The 16,181-nt window shown below is 50.0% G+C and overlaps 2 protein-coding genes across 4 annotated transcripts; both read left to right on the forward strand.

The window, feature by feature from the left end:
* Positions 1-471: 471 nt before the first annotated feature.
* On the forward strand, positions 472-7,210 carry LOC128114568 (glutathione S-transferase theta-3). Of its 3 annotated transcripts, none has more exons than XM_052744672.1 (5): positions 504-1,026; positions 3,050-3,137; positions 4,171-4,294; positions 4,971-5,147; positions 6,183-7,210. In XM_052744672.1, exons 1-5 carry the CDS (start codon positions 915-917, stop codon positions 6,378-6,380), a joined length of 699 nt encoding a protein of 232 aa, XP_052600632.1. In that variant the 5' UTR covers positions 504-914; the 3' UTR covers positions 6,381-7,210. The 3 variants fall into 3 exon arrangements, with proteins under 3 accessions (XP_052600633.1, XP_052600632.1, XP_052600631.1); XM_052744671.1 differs by having other exon boundaries at positions 510-1,026; positions 4,144-4,294; XM_052744673.1 differs by lacking the exons at positions 4,171-4,294; positions 4,971-5,147 and having other exon boundaries at positions 472-1,026.
* A 1,267-nt stretch (positions 7,211-8,477) lies between these two features.
* On the forward strand, positions 8,478-10,947 carry LOC128114055 (D-dopachrome decarboxylase). Its single transcript, XM_052743925.1, has 3 exons — positions 8,478-8,664; positions 8,985-9,160; positions 10,661-10,947. The coding sequence occupies exons 1-3, from the start codon at positions 8,557-8,559 to the stop codon at positions 10,731-10,733; spliced, it is 357 nt and encodes a 118-aa protein (XP_052599885.1). The 5' UTR covers positions 8,478-8,556; the 3' UTR covers positions 10,734-10,947.
* The last annotated feature ends 5,234 nt before the right edge of the window (positions 10,948-16,181 follow it).

Raw genomic sequence — 16,181 nt, forward strand, 5'->3', positions numbered from 1 at the left:
AAAGGGAAGAGGTGGGAAAACGGGGACTGCCCCCCCCCACCCCCTGTCTAGAGAGGTCAGCTTCCGCTGTGACAAGAAGACACTTTCCCGGGGGTGGGGGGTGGGGATAGGTCTTCCTTAAAGGGGAACATTTGGAACCACGATGACAAAGCTATTCTCAACTATCCCAATGTCCTATTGTGCCACGACGCATTTTCTGGACTTGTCATTTGGGAAACTGGGAGTTTCTCTTGGGAAATGGTGATGTCATATAGGCCTTAGGTGCCCCTGAGTGCCACTTTTTGCACTGGGTGGAGAAGTTTTTTATCCAATCCCAGGCACATCTGCAGTCCTCCCTCCCCCTAGCTTCTAGAAGAGGATTAGCTGGGGTCAAATAAGAATGGAGAGGGCCAGATCATTTCCTCACAGGGTGTTGTTGGCCAAAGACCATCCCCATCCTGAGTCCTGGGCCCAGGGGAACTGGGTGAGGAGGCGGTTCCACTTCCTCCTCCTTTTTCTGTGTCAAGGATCTTTGATGCCACTCCTCCCTCAGCCCTCTCCCTGAGTGGAGGGAGAGAGAGTGAACTGCAGGCAGGCAGACAGCACAGCTCTTTTGCCCCTACATTCACCGATGGAAACGTCCCGAGGTACGGGGTGGAGTTTGGCCCAAAAGCAAGACCCAAGTACACAGTTCAGGTTGATTTGTGCAGGACTTAATGAGCAGCCCGCCTCTGATTGGCCCGAAGTTCTCATGAGCATCCAATGGGAGGAAAGGCTGTGATCGGGCTCTGTGGTATAGGATAAGAAGTCCTGAGGGTCCGGGGCCCCAGCCGTTCCTGCACGCCGTTGCTGCTGCTTCCAACTCTGTCCCCTGAGGCAGTCCCCGCGCGGTCAGACTGCCAGGTTTGCCAGCGGCCACTCCTACAGCCTCCGCCATGGGCCTGGAGCTCTACCTGGACCTGATGTCCCAGCCCTGCCGTGCTGTCTACATCTTCGCCAAGAAGAACAACATCCCCTTCCAGCTGCGTACCATAGAGCTGCTCAAAGGTGGGCCGGGTTAGAGGGCTGGGTAGTCTGCAGCCGTGTGTACGGTGCACCTCAGCAGCCTGTGAACGGTCAGACCAGGTGTGCAAACGAGAGGAAACGCCAGTCGCTCCCCGAAGGAAGCGGTTGTATCAGTTATCAGCTGTGGACGTTTTTTTAAAGCTTTGTTTTATGTATGCGTGTGTGTACGGGTACCCCAGAAGGCCAGAAGAGGTCCTTTGGAGCTGGAGTTCTAGGTGATTGTGAGCCACCTGACGTGGGTGCTGGGATCCGAATGCAGGTCCTCTGAAAGAGCAGCAAGTCTTAACCACTTAGCCGTCTCTCTAGTCCCCTCAACTGTGAATTTTTAAAGAACCTTTGCCTGGTGAATAACATCCCCCCAAATACCAGATGCAAAGTCGCAGTAGAAGCTCTTGGGAGGAGGCGGGGGGTGGGGAGTGGTGGTGGGTGTTGGTGGTGGTGGGGGAGAGCCAGGGCATGAAAATCCCACCTCTTGGCATTGGAGAAAAAAAGTTGAACTAACTCGTTTTCTGAGTGGAGGATCTCCATCTTGCATTTCTGCATTCTGGGACAGAAAAGAGTTGTTTAACTTGAGTGTGTGATCTTCCACTTACGATTCTTGTGTGTCTCCTACTCACCGGAGTCAAGTCCCAGGCTTGCTTGCCATTAGTGTGTGTGTGTGTGTGTGTGTTTGTTTGTGTGTAGTGTGTGTAGTGTGTGTGCAGTGTGTTTAGTGTGTGTGTAGTGTGTTTAGTGTGTGTGTAGTGTTGTGTGTAGTGTATGTGTAGTGTGGTGTGTGTGTGTGTGTGTGTGTGTGTGTGTGTGTGTGTGTGTGTGTGTGTTTTACTGGGGACCAAACTAGGATATCTATCATACATGCTCCCATTGAACTATACTCTCAGCCCTCTTTCTACTTATCATTTTGAGACAGAGTTGCTGACATGTCCAGGCATAGCACTCATTCTTAGCCCAGTCAAACACTGAGCCCAAGATCCTTCCCAGTTTCCCACAGAGCTGGCGTTACAGGCTTGCCAGGCCGATTCACACCCCACCTCCCCTTCTAGAAGTTTGCTTTATGGGGGTTTCCAGTCAGCTAGAGGGCTGTGTGAAGGGACAGTGGGAGAGGCCAGCACTCAGTCTCACTGAAGCTGGAATGTTGCTCTGGTTAGCCTGAAAAACGAAACAAACAAACCCAAAAAGGAAAACCAGCCCCTGAAGCAGAACTCAGTGGAGGCAGGGCTACTGCTGGACACAGTCACAAGGGGACCGGCAGAGACTCTCGAACTTCCTGTTCAGCTGAGTCCTCCCGCTTTCCACTTGGGCCACAGGACAGGGGCTGCTCATGGGCAGTTTGTGGAAGGAGTGGACAAAGGTGATCCAGTCCATTCAGTGGAAGGAGAGAGAGGCCCACAGATGCATCTAGAACCTGGCTTCACCAAATGCTCCCTGACTCTACTCACATTGACTGGGCAACCTCGCTTGTTATCATCAGCTCTGGCTTAGGCACGGTGCTTGGGAGAGAGGCAGTGAGTTTGGTCTGGGAACCGCAAGTGAGGAGAGGGAGCTTCTGAGGGCTTGGCACAGAAAAGGAAGAAGTGAGCTTCTAGAGGCCAGATGGCCGAATGGGGCACTTGGTCCTGGCAAGAGCCGCATGGAGCTGAGAACTGAGATTAGAAAGGGCTGGAGCTCTAGGGATGTGCACGGGTCACCTAGTCTGGTCAGAAGAACCCGCCGAGTTCTTGCCTAGGACAGGATGACGGTAAGCCATAACTGCACAGAATCACCTCCTTCCCAGACTCAAGTGGACACCCAGGCTTCACAGAGGTGAAGGCAAATGGATTTGTAGGATCAGTATTTGTGATAGGATCAATATTTGTGATAGAATGTGATCCACTGGCCATCATGGTAACTTGCTCTTCCCTGAGGCTTCTGGTGGGAAACCTGGTGCCTGAATGTCGGGAAGGCTGCAGGCAGACCTCGAAGAGCCTCGGAGTCCTCTCCCCTGACCTCTCTGGTCTCTCTGCAGGCCAGCACTACACAGACGACTTTGCGCAGGTGAACCCCTTGAGGAAGGTGCCAGCTTTGAAGGATGGGGACTTCATCCTGGCAGAGAGGTAATGGGCTCCTGGCTGGCAGCCAAGCTGTGTGAGGCAGGCCACCTGTCTGGGCCCACAGCCAACAACATGGACTGTGGCTTCTGTGTCGGCCCCAAGGGGTAGATGGTCAGATCAAACTTAAACAGGTACCTGGGGTTGAGATGGGGCTTTTGAAGACATGGTATGCCTCCCTCCCTCCCTCCCTCCCTCCCTCTGCATTTTATGGATGAGGAACGTGAGCCTGGGATAGAGGTAGGCTGCTTCCTAGCCCCTCTCTGTTAGCCCAGCCCTCAGGAGGAAGGACAGTGTCAAAGAGAGAGTGGCTGTGCCGGGCCCTGCAAATACCACATCTACCACATATCCTGGGGGCGCGTGGGGCGGGGGCGGCTCGCTGCTTCCCTTGAAGCCAAAGGATCACCCACTGAACTTAGTTCTCTTCTGCTGAGCACCCAGGAGCACCAGGTCACTGTCCATCCTTGGAGCTTGAGCAGAACATCATCTGGGCCTGCAGGGAACTCATATTTTGGAGGGAGGAGTGACAGGAACATGGCAGGTGGAGAGGGCACTGGAGAGGATACAGGTTGGGGGATGTGATTTCAGGTGAGAGGTTAAGAGGGAAGCCTGCTTCCGAGGTGGTAAGCAAGCAGGAACTTCCAGTACTGATGTGCCAGGGATGTGGGAAGTGAGTTCTTGCTGGAAGGACCAAGGTGAAGGCCGTGTCATTGGACCGTGCAGGGGTACGGGCTGACGGGCTGTGGCCAGTACTGCTGGGGTGGAGGAAGCAAGCACAGCCGTGGAGGGAGGTGGTGGAGAATAGGGAAAAAGGCTTCGACCTTTCCTGTAGACGGGAAGGGCCTCAGGAGAATCTGAGCAGGGGTGAGCTCCCATCCCCCTTATGTTTGAAAGGGTCCCCAGGCTGGATAAGAAGGCATGTGGAGATTCAGGTACAACACACTCTGGCCCTAGACCAAGGTGACTGAAGAAATGACCAGGGCATGTTCTCCTCCCCTCTGGATGCCTCCAGTGTGGCCATCTTGCTGTATCTGAGTAGGAAGTACAAGGCCCCCGACCACTGGTACCCTCAGGACCTTCAGGCTCGAGCGCGAGTGGATGAGTACCTGTCGTGGCAGCATACAGCCCTTCGAGATGGTTGCACCAGGGCCATGTGGCAAAAGGTGAGCCACGGGGACAAAGGGCAGGGTTACCTCTCGGGATGCATCGGAGATGGTGCTCCCGGTTAAACATGAAAGCTCTTGGCCCGGTGATATGCCTCAGTGGGTGTAAAGGCAGTTGTCAACAGGCCTGACATCCTGAGTTCAGTCCCTGTGATTCACAGTGTAGAAGGAGAGGACCAGTTTCTGCAAGTTGCCTTCTGAACTCCACAAGCTTGCTGTGGTGAGGGAGGCATGCACATGCGTGTGTGAGAGCGTGTGTGCACTCACTCGAAACAAACAAACAAACAGATAAATAAATAAATATACATTTTAAATTAAATATTCTGTTTAAACTTTTAAACTTGGGGATCTTAGAATTCCAGCATGGGATGTCAAGAGTTTCATGCTAGTGGCCCTCCTGAGTACTGGCTTTAGCCCAGTAATTCCCTCAACAGTGTATCAACTACCCTGTCTCTCTTGAGAGGTCCCTCTTGAAGTGAAAGGGGATCCGAAGTAGGGACAGGAAGATAGCTGCTACACCGGGGAGGGCTTTGTGTTGAGGTCTTGGTCCTGAGAGCCAGGAGTGACTTTATGCAGGAGAAGGGCAAGGAAAGGTCCTAGGAGCTGAGATGGATGGATAAGAGGGCGACAATAGATGAGCGTTGGGCAGAGCCAAATCTTTCTGCTGGTCCACCAGATGATGTTCCCTGTGTACCTGGGACAGCCGGTCCCCCCAGAGATGTTGGCATCCACTTTGGCTGAACTGGACAGATGCCTGCAGATGCTGGAGGACAAGTTCTTGCGGGACCAGGCCTTCCTTACAGGATCCCACATCTCTGTGGCTGACTTGATGGCCATCACAGAGCTGATGCATGTGAGTGCTGTGGAGTGGGGCGACCTGCTGAATGATGGCGGGTCCTGGGAGGGAGCCCTTGCTCATGCCGACTCTCTGGCTGTGGGGCCCTGGAGAAGTCACTTCTCTCTCTGAGCCTTAGTCGTCTTCATCTAGAAAGTGAATTTTAAAATGTTTTATTAGCATATATTTACTGCGCATAACAGTGGGTTTCGTGACGACCCTTTCATACGTGTGCATAATATATTTGGATCATATTTACCCCTCAGCCATCTCTGCCCTCCAGTCCTGCTGATCCATCTCTCACTAGCTTCCATTTTGCCATCATGTTGGTGTGTGTGTGTGTGTGTGTGTGTGTGTGTGTGTGTGTGTGTGTGTGAGTTTCAAGGTGGCTTACAGGTGGATGGGTGAGGATTTGTTTACAAAGCATGGGCACCTAACCAGTGGCCACTGAAGAAAATGTCTCCGTCTCCCAACCACCATTATCCTCAGAGAGGGGTGAGACCCCAAGTGTCCATCATCGCTCCATAACAGGATGCTAATAGGCCCCATATGCAAATGCTATGCTATTCCATTCCTGGAAGTCAGTGTTCTATGTGACTCCTTCCCCCAGTATTTCCTAAGCCTTGGGAGGGGTGACATGAAATGCCTGATTTATGACTGAGCTTTTGACCATCACTGATTCTTAGCATTATCCAGTAAATCCTTAGAAATTCTTTTTTTTTTTTAAAGATTTATTTATTTATTATGTATACAGTATTCTGCCTGCATGTGTCCCTGCAGGCCAGAAGAGGGCACCAGATTTCATTGCAAGTGGTTGTGAGCCACCATGTGGTTGCTGGGAATTGAACTCAGGACCTCTGGAAGAGCAGTTGGTGCTCTTAACCGCTGAGCCATCTCTCCAGCCCCTAGAAATTCTTTCTTGGAGGCCTTGAGAGGGGCCTCGCAGGTGGTGGTGGAGGAGGGACGAGGTAGCGGGGGGGAACACCGAAACCGGCCGTGCTGCCTTGTAGATGGAGGAACTTAGCCCCTCTCCTTGGCTTGTGCTCCCTACAGCCCGTCAGTGCTGGCTGCAAAATCTTCGAGAGCCGACCCAAACTGGCGGCATGGCGTCAGCGTGTGGAAGCTGCGGTGGGGGAGAACCTCTTCCAGGAGGCCCATGCGGTTGTCCTGAAGGCCAAGGATTTGCCTCCACTGAAGGACCCCACCTTGAGGGAGAAACTGAAGCTCTCGGTGCAGTGCTTGTTTCACTGAGGGAGTAGCCTGAACCCGTGGCACCGTCAAGGGAAACGCTGGGTTATGGAATTGAAGAGATGAGGCAGAATGTCTCTTTGGCTGCCACCGGGACATGGAGTCTCTGGTCCACCGTTTCCTTCAGACAGTGATGTGCTCCTTCTGTGTCCCCAACTCGCTTTGTGCTGTGGCATTAGCTTTTACCTGACCTCTGGAGAGAGCTGCAGGCAAACACTGGGGAACTGCTTACCAGGCCATGCTCCTCTTCTGAAACTTTACAAACCATTGAACGTGTAACCTTGCCCCACCACCCTCCAAGCCATACCTTTCTGACTGCATTCATTTTAGGCCCTCTCCTGCTCTCACATGGACACACGCATGCTGCCCCCCCCCGTCCCCTCCCCCCTCGCCCTCCCTGTGCCCCTGTGTTCTTTGCCTAGTGCTCTTCTTGTATTTTTTGACATTTGGCACCGTGTGACCCCTCCGGGCTCCCCATTCCCTGTCCTTCCCTTCCTCAGTTTTAGCAGGCAGGATCTGTGACCCCTGGGTTGAGCACATGTCACAGATGGAGAGTGTCTAGGGAAAGGCCTTTGTCCTCTGGGTCTTTCTCTTCCCTCTGGGGTGATGCTGCCTGCCATAGATGGGGTGCAGGCCTGGTTCATGATGTTCCTTGCAGGGGTGGAAGTTTCTGGCAATGTCCTGACTTTCCACATGCTGCCAAGCAGTGTTGCTTGCTCCAAGTCTTCTAACCCTGACTGCTGTCTTCTCCAGATTGTCAAGCTACTTAATCTTGTGCCGTAGGGCCTCTGGTATGTGCATTACCTAATAAATAAATTGGTAGACAAGAGTGATGGTTGAGTCTCTCAGCCCATTTATTTCCATTTCCTTTAGTATGCACTTAGATTGCCTTTTTTGTTTTTTTGGGTTTTGGTTTTTTTCAAGACAGGGTTTCTCTGTATAGCCCTGGCTGCCCTGGAACTCCCTCTATAGGCCAGGCTGGCCTCGAACTCACAGAGATCTGCCTGCCTCTGCCTCTGGGATTAAAGGCATGCACCACCACCACCACCACCACCACCACCACCACCACCGCCCTGCTCAGATTGCCTTGTTTTAAATGGCTTTGCTACCTTCTGGTGGACAATGGTTCATCACTCACAGAAGAGGCTACAAAGTCATAGGGACCAGGGAGAGATGCCCTTGCCCTAGGGTCCTGCCCAGGCACACCTCATCCACGGGTGATACTGTTGTGCCCAGGTCTCAAGACCCCCAAGCAAGACCACCACAGAGCCAATATCCGATGCAAACACACAGAGGTTTTTAATTACAAAACAAGCAAGTTTGGTCCTCAGTCCAACATCCGACACAGTGGGTGGAGGAGACCGGAGACCGGCCCCGAGCACTCAATTTAAGGGGTTTATATAGAAAAGGTTTACATGCAGCTTGGGATTGACTGAGGGGGATAGGGGTGAGGCAGTTCTTTGAAGTTACTGACTGAACAATAAGCATGAGGTTACTGATGGCTAACAGGATTCAGGGTATCTACAGAGACATAAATTTTTTATTCCCTATGTCCTGCTTTTGTTGAACCCAGCATATATACGTTCAGATTTATCGTTCCAGTCCTACTCTCCTCTGAGGTCAGTTGAGCCCATTGCTCCCCATATTTTGTTTTGCCAAGTCCAGGATACATAGATTTATTGTCTCAGCCTTACAAGTTGAACTTCTGGTCACTTCTAAAACTGCTGGTCAGCCAATACCTTTGGAGGAGAGGAGGGGGAAGCGTCTCTCAAGATGGCTCCTGATTTTTCCCTTTCAATACCTGGTTTCAAGATCGTTCAAAGGAAGTGTGGTTCCCATGTTGAATTTGAAATTATCACCATCACTCAAGTAACTTTAAGCCAGCCTGGCAGTGTGAAGTGCTCTATAGAAACGTAGAGCTCGGACGCTGAGGTTGAAACAGCGCCCCCTGCTGACTGGAAGGGCCAGAGGCCCTGAAGCTAGGACTTCGGTAATTTGGAGCCAGCGCGCATGATTGCAGAAGAGGAGTAGCCCTGGTAGCCAATCCAGGAGCGCCGTCGCTGCCTGGCCAATGAGAAGCTTAGCTGTGCCCCCCCCATACCCCGCCCCGCGCCCCCTTGCTAGAACCCCCGCGGCTCTCCGTGCAGTTGCTGTTTTGCGATCCCTCTCGCCGCCCAACATGCCATTCATTGAGTTGGAAACGAACTTGCCCGCTAGCCGCGTACCTGCCGGGCTAGAGAAGCGGCTGTGTGCGGCCGCCGCCACCATCCTGGACAAACCTGAAGACGTGAGCTAGGGTCGGGGAGCCCTGGGTGCGCGGAAGTTGTGGGCTGGCGGGGTCAGACCTCCCCGTGACCCTTACTATTATCCCCAGAGACCCCACCCGCCTGCTGACTTCTGACCTTCCGTGTCCCATCCGCCCTCCCCAGGTCCCTTTCTGGTCACCCTTTCCAGGCGTGACCCTGGCGTGACTGACTTCCAAGGTTCCTAGCCAGTGCCCCAAACCCTCATCCCTCAGACCCCCACGTTAAGACTTTGGCGCGCCCGCTCCCGGAGGCCAGCCTGGCCTGCCCAAGATTCAGGATTTAACTTTTGTGTTTCCTGCAGCGCGTGAGTGTTACGTTAAAGCCTGGCATGACCTTATTGATGAACGGATCCACAGAGCCCTGCGTCCAGCTTCTGGTCTCTTCCATCGGTGTGGTGGGCACTGCAGAGCAGAACCGCAACCATAGTTCCGGCTTCTTCGAGTTCCTCACCAAGGAGCTGGCCCTGGACCAGGACAGGTATGTAAGGCTAGTCAGGAAACTTATTTGGGACTGCTGTGCCTCCAGAGCAGAGATCCTGACTCAGGGCCCGTTGTATGAGGTTGGGAGTAAAATACATTATTTGCTGATTTTAGAAAGCACCCCGGGACCTAGTGCAAAGAGATGCATCTGCTCAGTTAGGCACTGGAACCGTGGGTCTGTGATCAGAATGGTGGCAAGATTTTGATTCTTTTGAAGATCTGCAGCCATCCCTGTAAGCCCCGAGTAAGGATGGCTTGGAAAACCACCAGTGTTTCTGTGTGTGTGTGTGTGTGTGTATACTGAGAATGCGCTTAGCTCAAAACCACTGCAATGATGGCCTCTGCTCTGCCTCTGAACCAGAGTGTCTGGTTTTCAGGGAGAACTTTTCCGGGGCGGGGGGGGGGGGGGGGGGGATCTGGTTATGTCCTGAGGCAAAGACCTTTGGACTAGATAAGGCTCCGGGAGAGTCATAGGGTAGCCAAAAGACCGTTGGCCCAGATAGCTAACTAAACACCTTGATTTGAGGGCTACCACAGCTGAAAGATCCCAGGTAAACCTGGACACAAACTATTTCCAATATGTAACCTTCTCTTCCATGAAAGTAGTGGGTCAGGCAAAAATGACCTCCCTCCCTCACAAGAAGGTGCCCCCCTCCCCCCCAAAAAAAACCCCTTACACTCTGAGGCAGGGTTAGAGTCTCATATTCCCGGGCCTACTCCATGCCTGTGAGGACCCAAGAGGATAATTTTGAAAGAACCTTCCAGAATGGAATCCTTTTTTGGCTCAGGAAAGTTGGTAATGGCTGTTTGTGGTGGCTGTTCAAATTCCGTCCTGAAGTCTAGGAGACACACTACTTTTTGACAGTACCATTCCCATGCTCAGCATGGGTCAGGATCTCTACACCCATTATTCCATTTGATCCTTGCAAGAGCTTTCCAGGGTCTTCGTGTGCAGATTTGGTGTCTTCTTGAGTTAGATAAACTGTATTAGACCTACTTTACAGATGGGAACCTAAGTCTTCAGCCCTGCGCACACACACCCTGCCACACCCCGTGCCAGACTGTCACTAGGCACTTCTTTTTAATCTCTGTGATTGATGAATCATTTATTCCACAGGTTTGAATCAGGGTTGACCTTTGCCTGGCTTTGAGCTGGGCTTTGATTAAAAACTAAATGGCCTGAGCACTGGGCGTGCCCACAGGAGCCTGCAGTTAGAAATAGAAGGACTATATCCAGCCTGACATATATATGCAAGTGTGCACAGAATACTTAATGTATGCGTACTATTGTGTTATGTCTGTCCTGGGCCCATGCATAGCCATCATCTTGCACCTGACTGTGTTGGTGCAAGGATCATTAATTGGGGTGGACAGACTGCTAAAATACCCTGCGGGCTGATATGGGCTGGCCTGACATCTTACCTGGGCGTGTCTAAGGGACCTTGGCAGATGAGGAGTTTGCCAAGGAGCTGACATCTCTTTTTTTTGCTCCCTAAAGGATAATTATCCGCTTCTTCCCATTGGAGCCCTGGCAGATTGGAAAGAAAGGGACTGTCGTGACGTTTCTGTGATTGAAACAAAGAATCCAGGGCATCTGCTGAGCCTGTCCAGAACCCTTCTAGAGAGACTTCCGGACAGAGTTGTGGCCCGGTAGTTACCACTGCCAAATACTTCTCGTGCATATATGGCTTGTCTGTGGTTTCACTGCATACTTTTTTCCCCCTTCCCCAGCCTCATGAATAAATATGAAATTAAATAAATGAAGAGGACATAATCCCAACGTAACTTCTTTGCTTCTGTATTCGGCTCTTTGGCATCCTGGACACTCAGGAGAATGTGATTTGTTCATGAGGGCAAAGGATGGGGTGTTTCCTGTTCATGGGGCTGCTGTTTGAATCTTGCTGAAATCGGGGGTGGAGGGTTTGGCCTGGAAGGCCTGCTTTCTACACTCATGTGCAGACCACTGGGGACATGAGAACATCTGGTTTGGCCTGATGTAAAGAGGATCTTTACCTTGATCTGGGCTATCACTGTTGACTGCTGAGCTGGGCCTGGAGAATAAGGCTGGCTGCAATCCAGGGACCATCCCTGGGACTTCACTGTGTACCCTGACTCTTGTTGATATCTCACTGGAGCTGTGCACTTTGCAGAAACCATGCCCAATGGGGGGAATGTCATATCTGCTAGCATGCCAAGTATGGAGATGTTATTCCTTCCACTAGAAACAGAACAGCTGCTATTTCCACTCCCCTTCTATGTGGCTTTGTATTTCAGACTTTACAGGTGGGATGAGGAGGCCAAAGGATGTCTCCATCTCTTCCTTTCCCTGTGTTCTATGCAGAGCTTACAGCTTGTAACCCACAGACACCCCTGCATAGTTAGATGGTTGGTCATCCTCATCTTTAGACACCGATAAAACCTCACATTAAGTTTTTTTATTCTGTAAGCTAATAAAGTTAGTTTCCAGTGGTATTTGCCTAGGCCTCCTGCTGATAATCGGCCCTGCTGGGGCCTCTCATTCAAAGGTCTACCTTGGAGACCCTTTGATCTCCCTTGTATTTTAGCATATTTCCCAGGCTGGGGTGAGGAAGCTACTGACTTGTAGTGCAAGGTGAGAGCAGCTGGCTGAGTGATCTTGAATATGGTGCTCGCTATAGGTTTTGTAGAAGTATTGACTATAGATGTGTGGGGGATAATGGGAGACAAAATCAGCCTCCAGGTGTGTGGCTGATGGTGACAGTATTCTTTACTGAGACCATACAATACCTTCAGAACAGAGTCCAAGTCACAGAGCATATTCTAACAACTATGTGAATGAGATGCTGTGCTCAGGCTGCATTGACCAGATGTGAGGTGTGAGTCTCCTTAAGAGGAATGAGATTCTAGGAACTCCCAGAGTATAGGTAGCAGTGCCCTTAGACACCCCAGGAGGGTGAGGGGGTCAGTGGCCTTGCTGTTAGCTCTCTATCCTAGGGGAGATGGTGGGAATGGACCCAAGTTACTCTTGTTCTTGGAAGCCTTCTCTGAGCTTCTGCCCCCTGAAATTCATGAGGTTTTGTTTCTTTTGTGACACCCTGACATCAGATGATGGGATGGCCCAGTGCATTGATGTGTGACCCTTGGCAAGTCACCTGATCTTTCAACCTTATTCCTCCTCTTCATCATAAAGAGAGTGAAAATGCCTCCTTAAAAGGCTGGAGAATGACCAGGGTGCCTTCTCTTCCCACTGCATTTCCCCCAGTATTGACATCCTATCATCTCTAAGCCACAGGAGCAAGGAAGGCCCCTGACCACTAATATCCCCAGACCTATAGTCCTAAGCCTTTTGGATGTCTGCAGAGTTGCTGTACCAGGCCTGCATGGCACAGGGTGAGCCATGGTGATGGTGGGCACAGGCACACCTCCCAGGGAATACTGCTTTCTGTTTAAAAAAAAAAAAAAATCTAGGGCTTTAGAACACTAGGTCCTGAAAAACCAGAGACTGTCAAATCTAACCACCTTGTGTCACAGAACCAAAACCCAAGATAGAGACCCTTGGCAGAGTCTCCCAGTGTACCTTGACCCCTGACCTCCCAGGAGTTATTCCTGTCCCTTGTTCTTGTTGTTGTTGTTATTTTAACATACTCCAGGCTTCCTGGAAATACTTTCGAGGGAGTGAAAAAAAAATAGAAATCACATTTGGCTATAGACATTATTCCTCAAACAGTTATTAGGTGAAAAAAAATTCACATTAGGAATAAGCAAAGAGACATTTCAATAATGCATGGAAGTGGAAGAATTTACAGAGAACAGACTGCCAATGCAGAGGTAGCTGGGCTAAGATTCAATGAGAGGGCAGAACAGCAAGGCAATAAAGGCACGGGTAGACAGGAAGTACCTCACTTTTAGTAGCTGCAGAGGTAAGGTTGGTGGCTCTCACTATTTCCCTGATCTTTAAGGCTTTCACCCCTATATTTGGCTCTGTGTTTTTTATTTAATAAGACCGTTTAGAAATCCGTCTACACTGAGCCACCTCTCTGTTAACTTTATTATAACTGGAACAAAGGGTTAAGAGCATCTATGAGCTGGATGCTCCTCCCAGTGACACTTCCTAGCAGTCATTGGCAGGTAGATGTCAGTTTCAGGTACCTCTCCATGCAGAAATGCTGGTGACCTCACAGTAGTTGTCCCCCATTCCTATGTCAAACAAAGAGAACTCATTTAAACATGGGTTCTTTACCTCATCACTTCCTTCCTTGGCATATTAAACCATTATGGGCAGTGAATCTGGCTTATGAAAATTGGACTTATTTGATAATGGAAGTGATATGTAGTCTCTTTTCATGGCTTTGACTCAACTTGGAGATGAAAGACAGCCTGGAGAGTCATGATCTCTATAGCCACGTCTAGGCTAGTGCAGTTAGTCTTGCTTAGAACTTTCTGAACACTCTGGCTCCTGTACTCTGGTTTGGATGACCTGGGCCAGTCAGTCTTCATTGATTGAGTGTTGTGACGGGCAGGGAATAGGGCTGGCTGGGCTTTCCGGACCTCCTGAGATCCCTCTAAGAACCGAACTTCTTTTACTTCTGCTGAGAATTCTCAGCTATGTGCCTTGCAAAATCACATCCCAGCATGTCTATCATGGTAATGTAGTGCCTGCTACTGGAAACTGAAGGAATGCCATTTTAAAAAATGTATTTATTTGTTCTTCTCTCATATATTACATCCAGACCACAGTTTCCCCTCCTGCCTCTCCCCCCAGCTCCCCTCTCCTTTGATCCACTTCCCTAAAGAATAGGGCAGGCCTCCCAGGGATATCAACCAAGTATGGCATGTCAAGTTGCAATAAGATTAGGTGCCTCCCCTCATATTAAGGCTGGATGAGGCAACCCAGTAGGAGGAAAAGGGTCCCCAAAGCAGGCAAAAGTCAGACGGCCCCCTCTCCCACAAGAAGACCAAAGTACACAACCATAACATATATGCAGAGGGCGTAACATGCATGCAGGCTCCCTGATGTCAGTTCAGTCTCTGTAGAAATGCCTTATCTTGACCCATGTACCGGCCCTATCTTGCCTTTGTATTTCAGTGTTTAGAGGTCCAGTGGGAAGGGCTTGTAGGGATGTCTCCATCTCAGTTGCTTTCCCAGATGCTGCATGGCAGTTGTAAGCCATGACCTTTGGACTCTGCTCAGTACTGTTTTCCTGAACAGACATTTAATGAGCTGTATTATTAGTGTATGCCAATGAAACATCAAATTGAGACTCTTGTTCCGTGAAGTATATATACATAGTTGCTAAAGTCAGTCACCAGTAGCATCTTCCAGTTTCTGCTGCGTTTTTATCTGAACACCGCCGAAGCGTTTCACAAAATGTAGACTTGGAGTTCCTCCTGTCCTACTGTCCAGCTGTTCCTGCACTCAGTCCTTCTGCCAAACTATCCTGATTGCTAAAGTAGTTCAAGAGATGTTTGCAGGTTGAATGTTCATATTTACAGACCTGATGGCACGTGACTTTTCCTGGGAAGACATTAACAGATGTCTCTTCACCCTGCACGAATGACAGCCCAAAGGATGTCACTTACATGAGTGTGAGTGGCGGTTTACTTACAGAACATGAGCCACTCAAATGTGGATGCATCACTGAGAAGCCTATCCAGTGTGGGTGACCACTCAAAAAGCTGCATACCCAGAGCTCCCTGAACAACGTGCAGGCAGCTTGACTGACATGAAAGTCTCCTCTTCCTAGCCATTGTTACTCCTCATATAACTTTGAGAGGGTGTCTGTGTTTGCTTTTCTATTGCTGTGATAAAAAAATCATGACAGCAACTAGGAGAGGAAAGGGTTTATTTCACCTTATACCTTACAGTTGTAGTCCATCATGAAATAAAGTCGAGGCAGAAACTGAAGGCAGAAACCTGGAGGTAAGAACTGAGGGGTTAGGGATTTAGCTCAGTGGTAGAGCGCTTGCCTAGCAAGCACAAGGCCCTGGGTTCAGTCCTCAGCTCTGAGAAAAAAAAAAAAAAAAAGAATTGAAGCATGGATGAATGATGCTTACCGGCTTGTTCCTCACGGCTTCCTCAGCCTGCTTTCTTTTTTTTTTTTTTTTTTTTTTTTTTTTTTTGGTTTTTCGAGACAGGGTTTCTCTGTGTAGCTTTGCGCCTTTCCTGGAACTCACTTGGTAGCTCAGGCTGGCCTCGAACTCACAGAGATCCGCCTGGCTCTGCCTCCCGAGTGCTGGGATTAAAGGCGTGCGCCACCACCGCCCGGCTCTCAGCCTGCTTTCTTATACAACCCAGGACCATCTGCCTAGTTGTGGAACTGCCCACAGTGGGCTGGGCTCTCCCACACCAATCATTAACCAAGAAAATAACCTACAGACTTGCCTATACGCCATTTGGATGGAGACATCGTCTCAATTGAGGTTCCTCTTCCCAGATAAACTCTGGCTGTGTCAAGCTAACAAGCAAAACAAGATGCAGGCCAAGCTAATAAAACAATATGCAGCTAACCAGGACAGAAGGAGGGCTGTGAGTCTTCTAAATTTCAGTAGCTGGCCAAGCCTCATGTAGTTTCTGAGACTTAGGAGCCAACCCCTTCCCCCTAGGAGGGGATGTTTCAATTCTGAGAATAGTTAGACAACACTCGAGGATGGCACTGACATCGAACTTTCAGCCAAACCAAAAGGCAACGGTCTTACCATATTAAATCCATCAACTCGACCATACTGAATGACATTATATGTTGGCTTGTGTGGATTGGCCCTCACTACTTCTCCAATATTCTCCCCACCCCCGAGGTGGCTTCAAGTTTTGCTTTCTCCTAATTTTGTTCTGTTTGAGGCTCTGGCATGATCAGTATTGTTTTCCACCTTTGAAACCTTGCCCTGAAGATCCCTGCATGGGGTCTTTATCCAAGTTTTCACTCAAATCTGGTTTTCAAGAACCGAGTGATGGAATTGGATCCAATAAGCATTCAATTCATGCTCTATTTATTTATATTTTTGAAAAGGGGTCTTTCTATGTGGCCCTGACTGGCCAGAAT

This window comes from Peromyscus californicus, unplaced genomic scaffold (genome assembly GCF_007827085.1).
Source record: "Peromyscus californicus insignis strain IS unplaced genomic scaffold, ASM782708v3 Scaffold_19__1_contigs__length_69161282, whole genome shotgun sequence".
Lineage (NCBI taxonomy): Eukaryota > Metazoa > Chordata > Mammalia > Rodentia > Cricetidae > Peromyscus > Peromyscus californicus.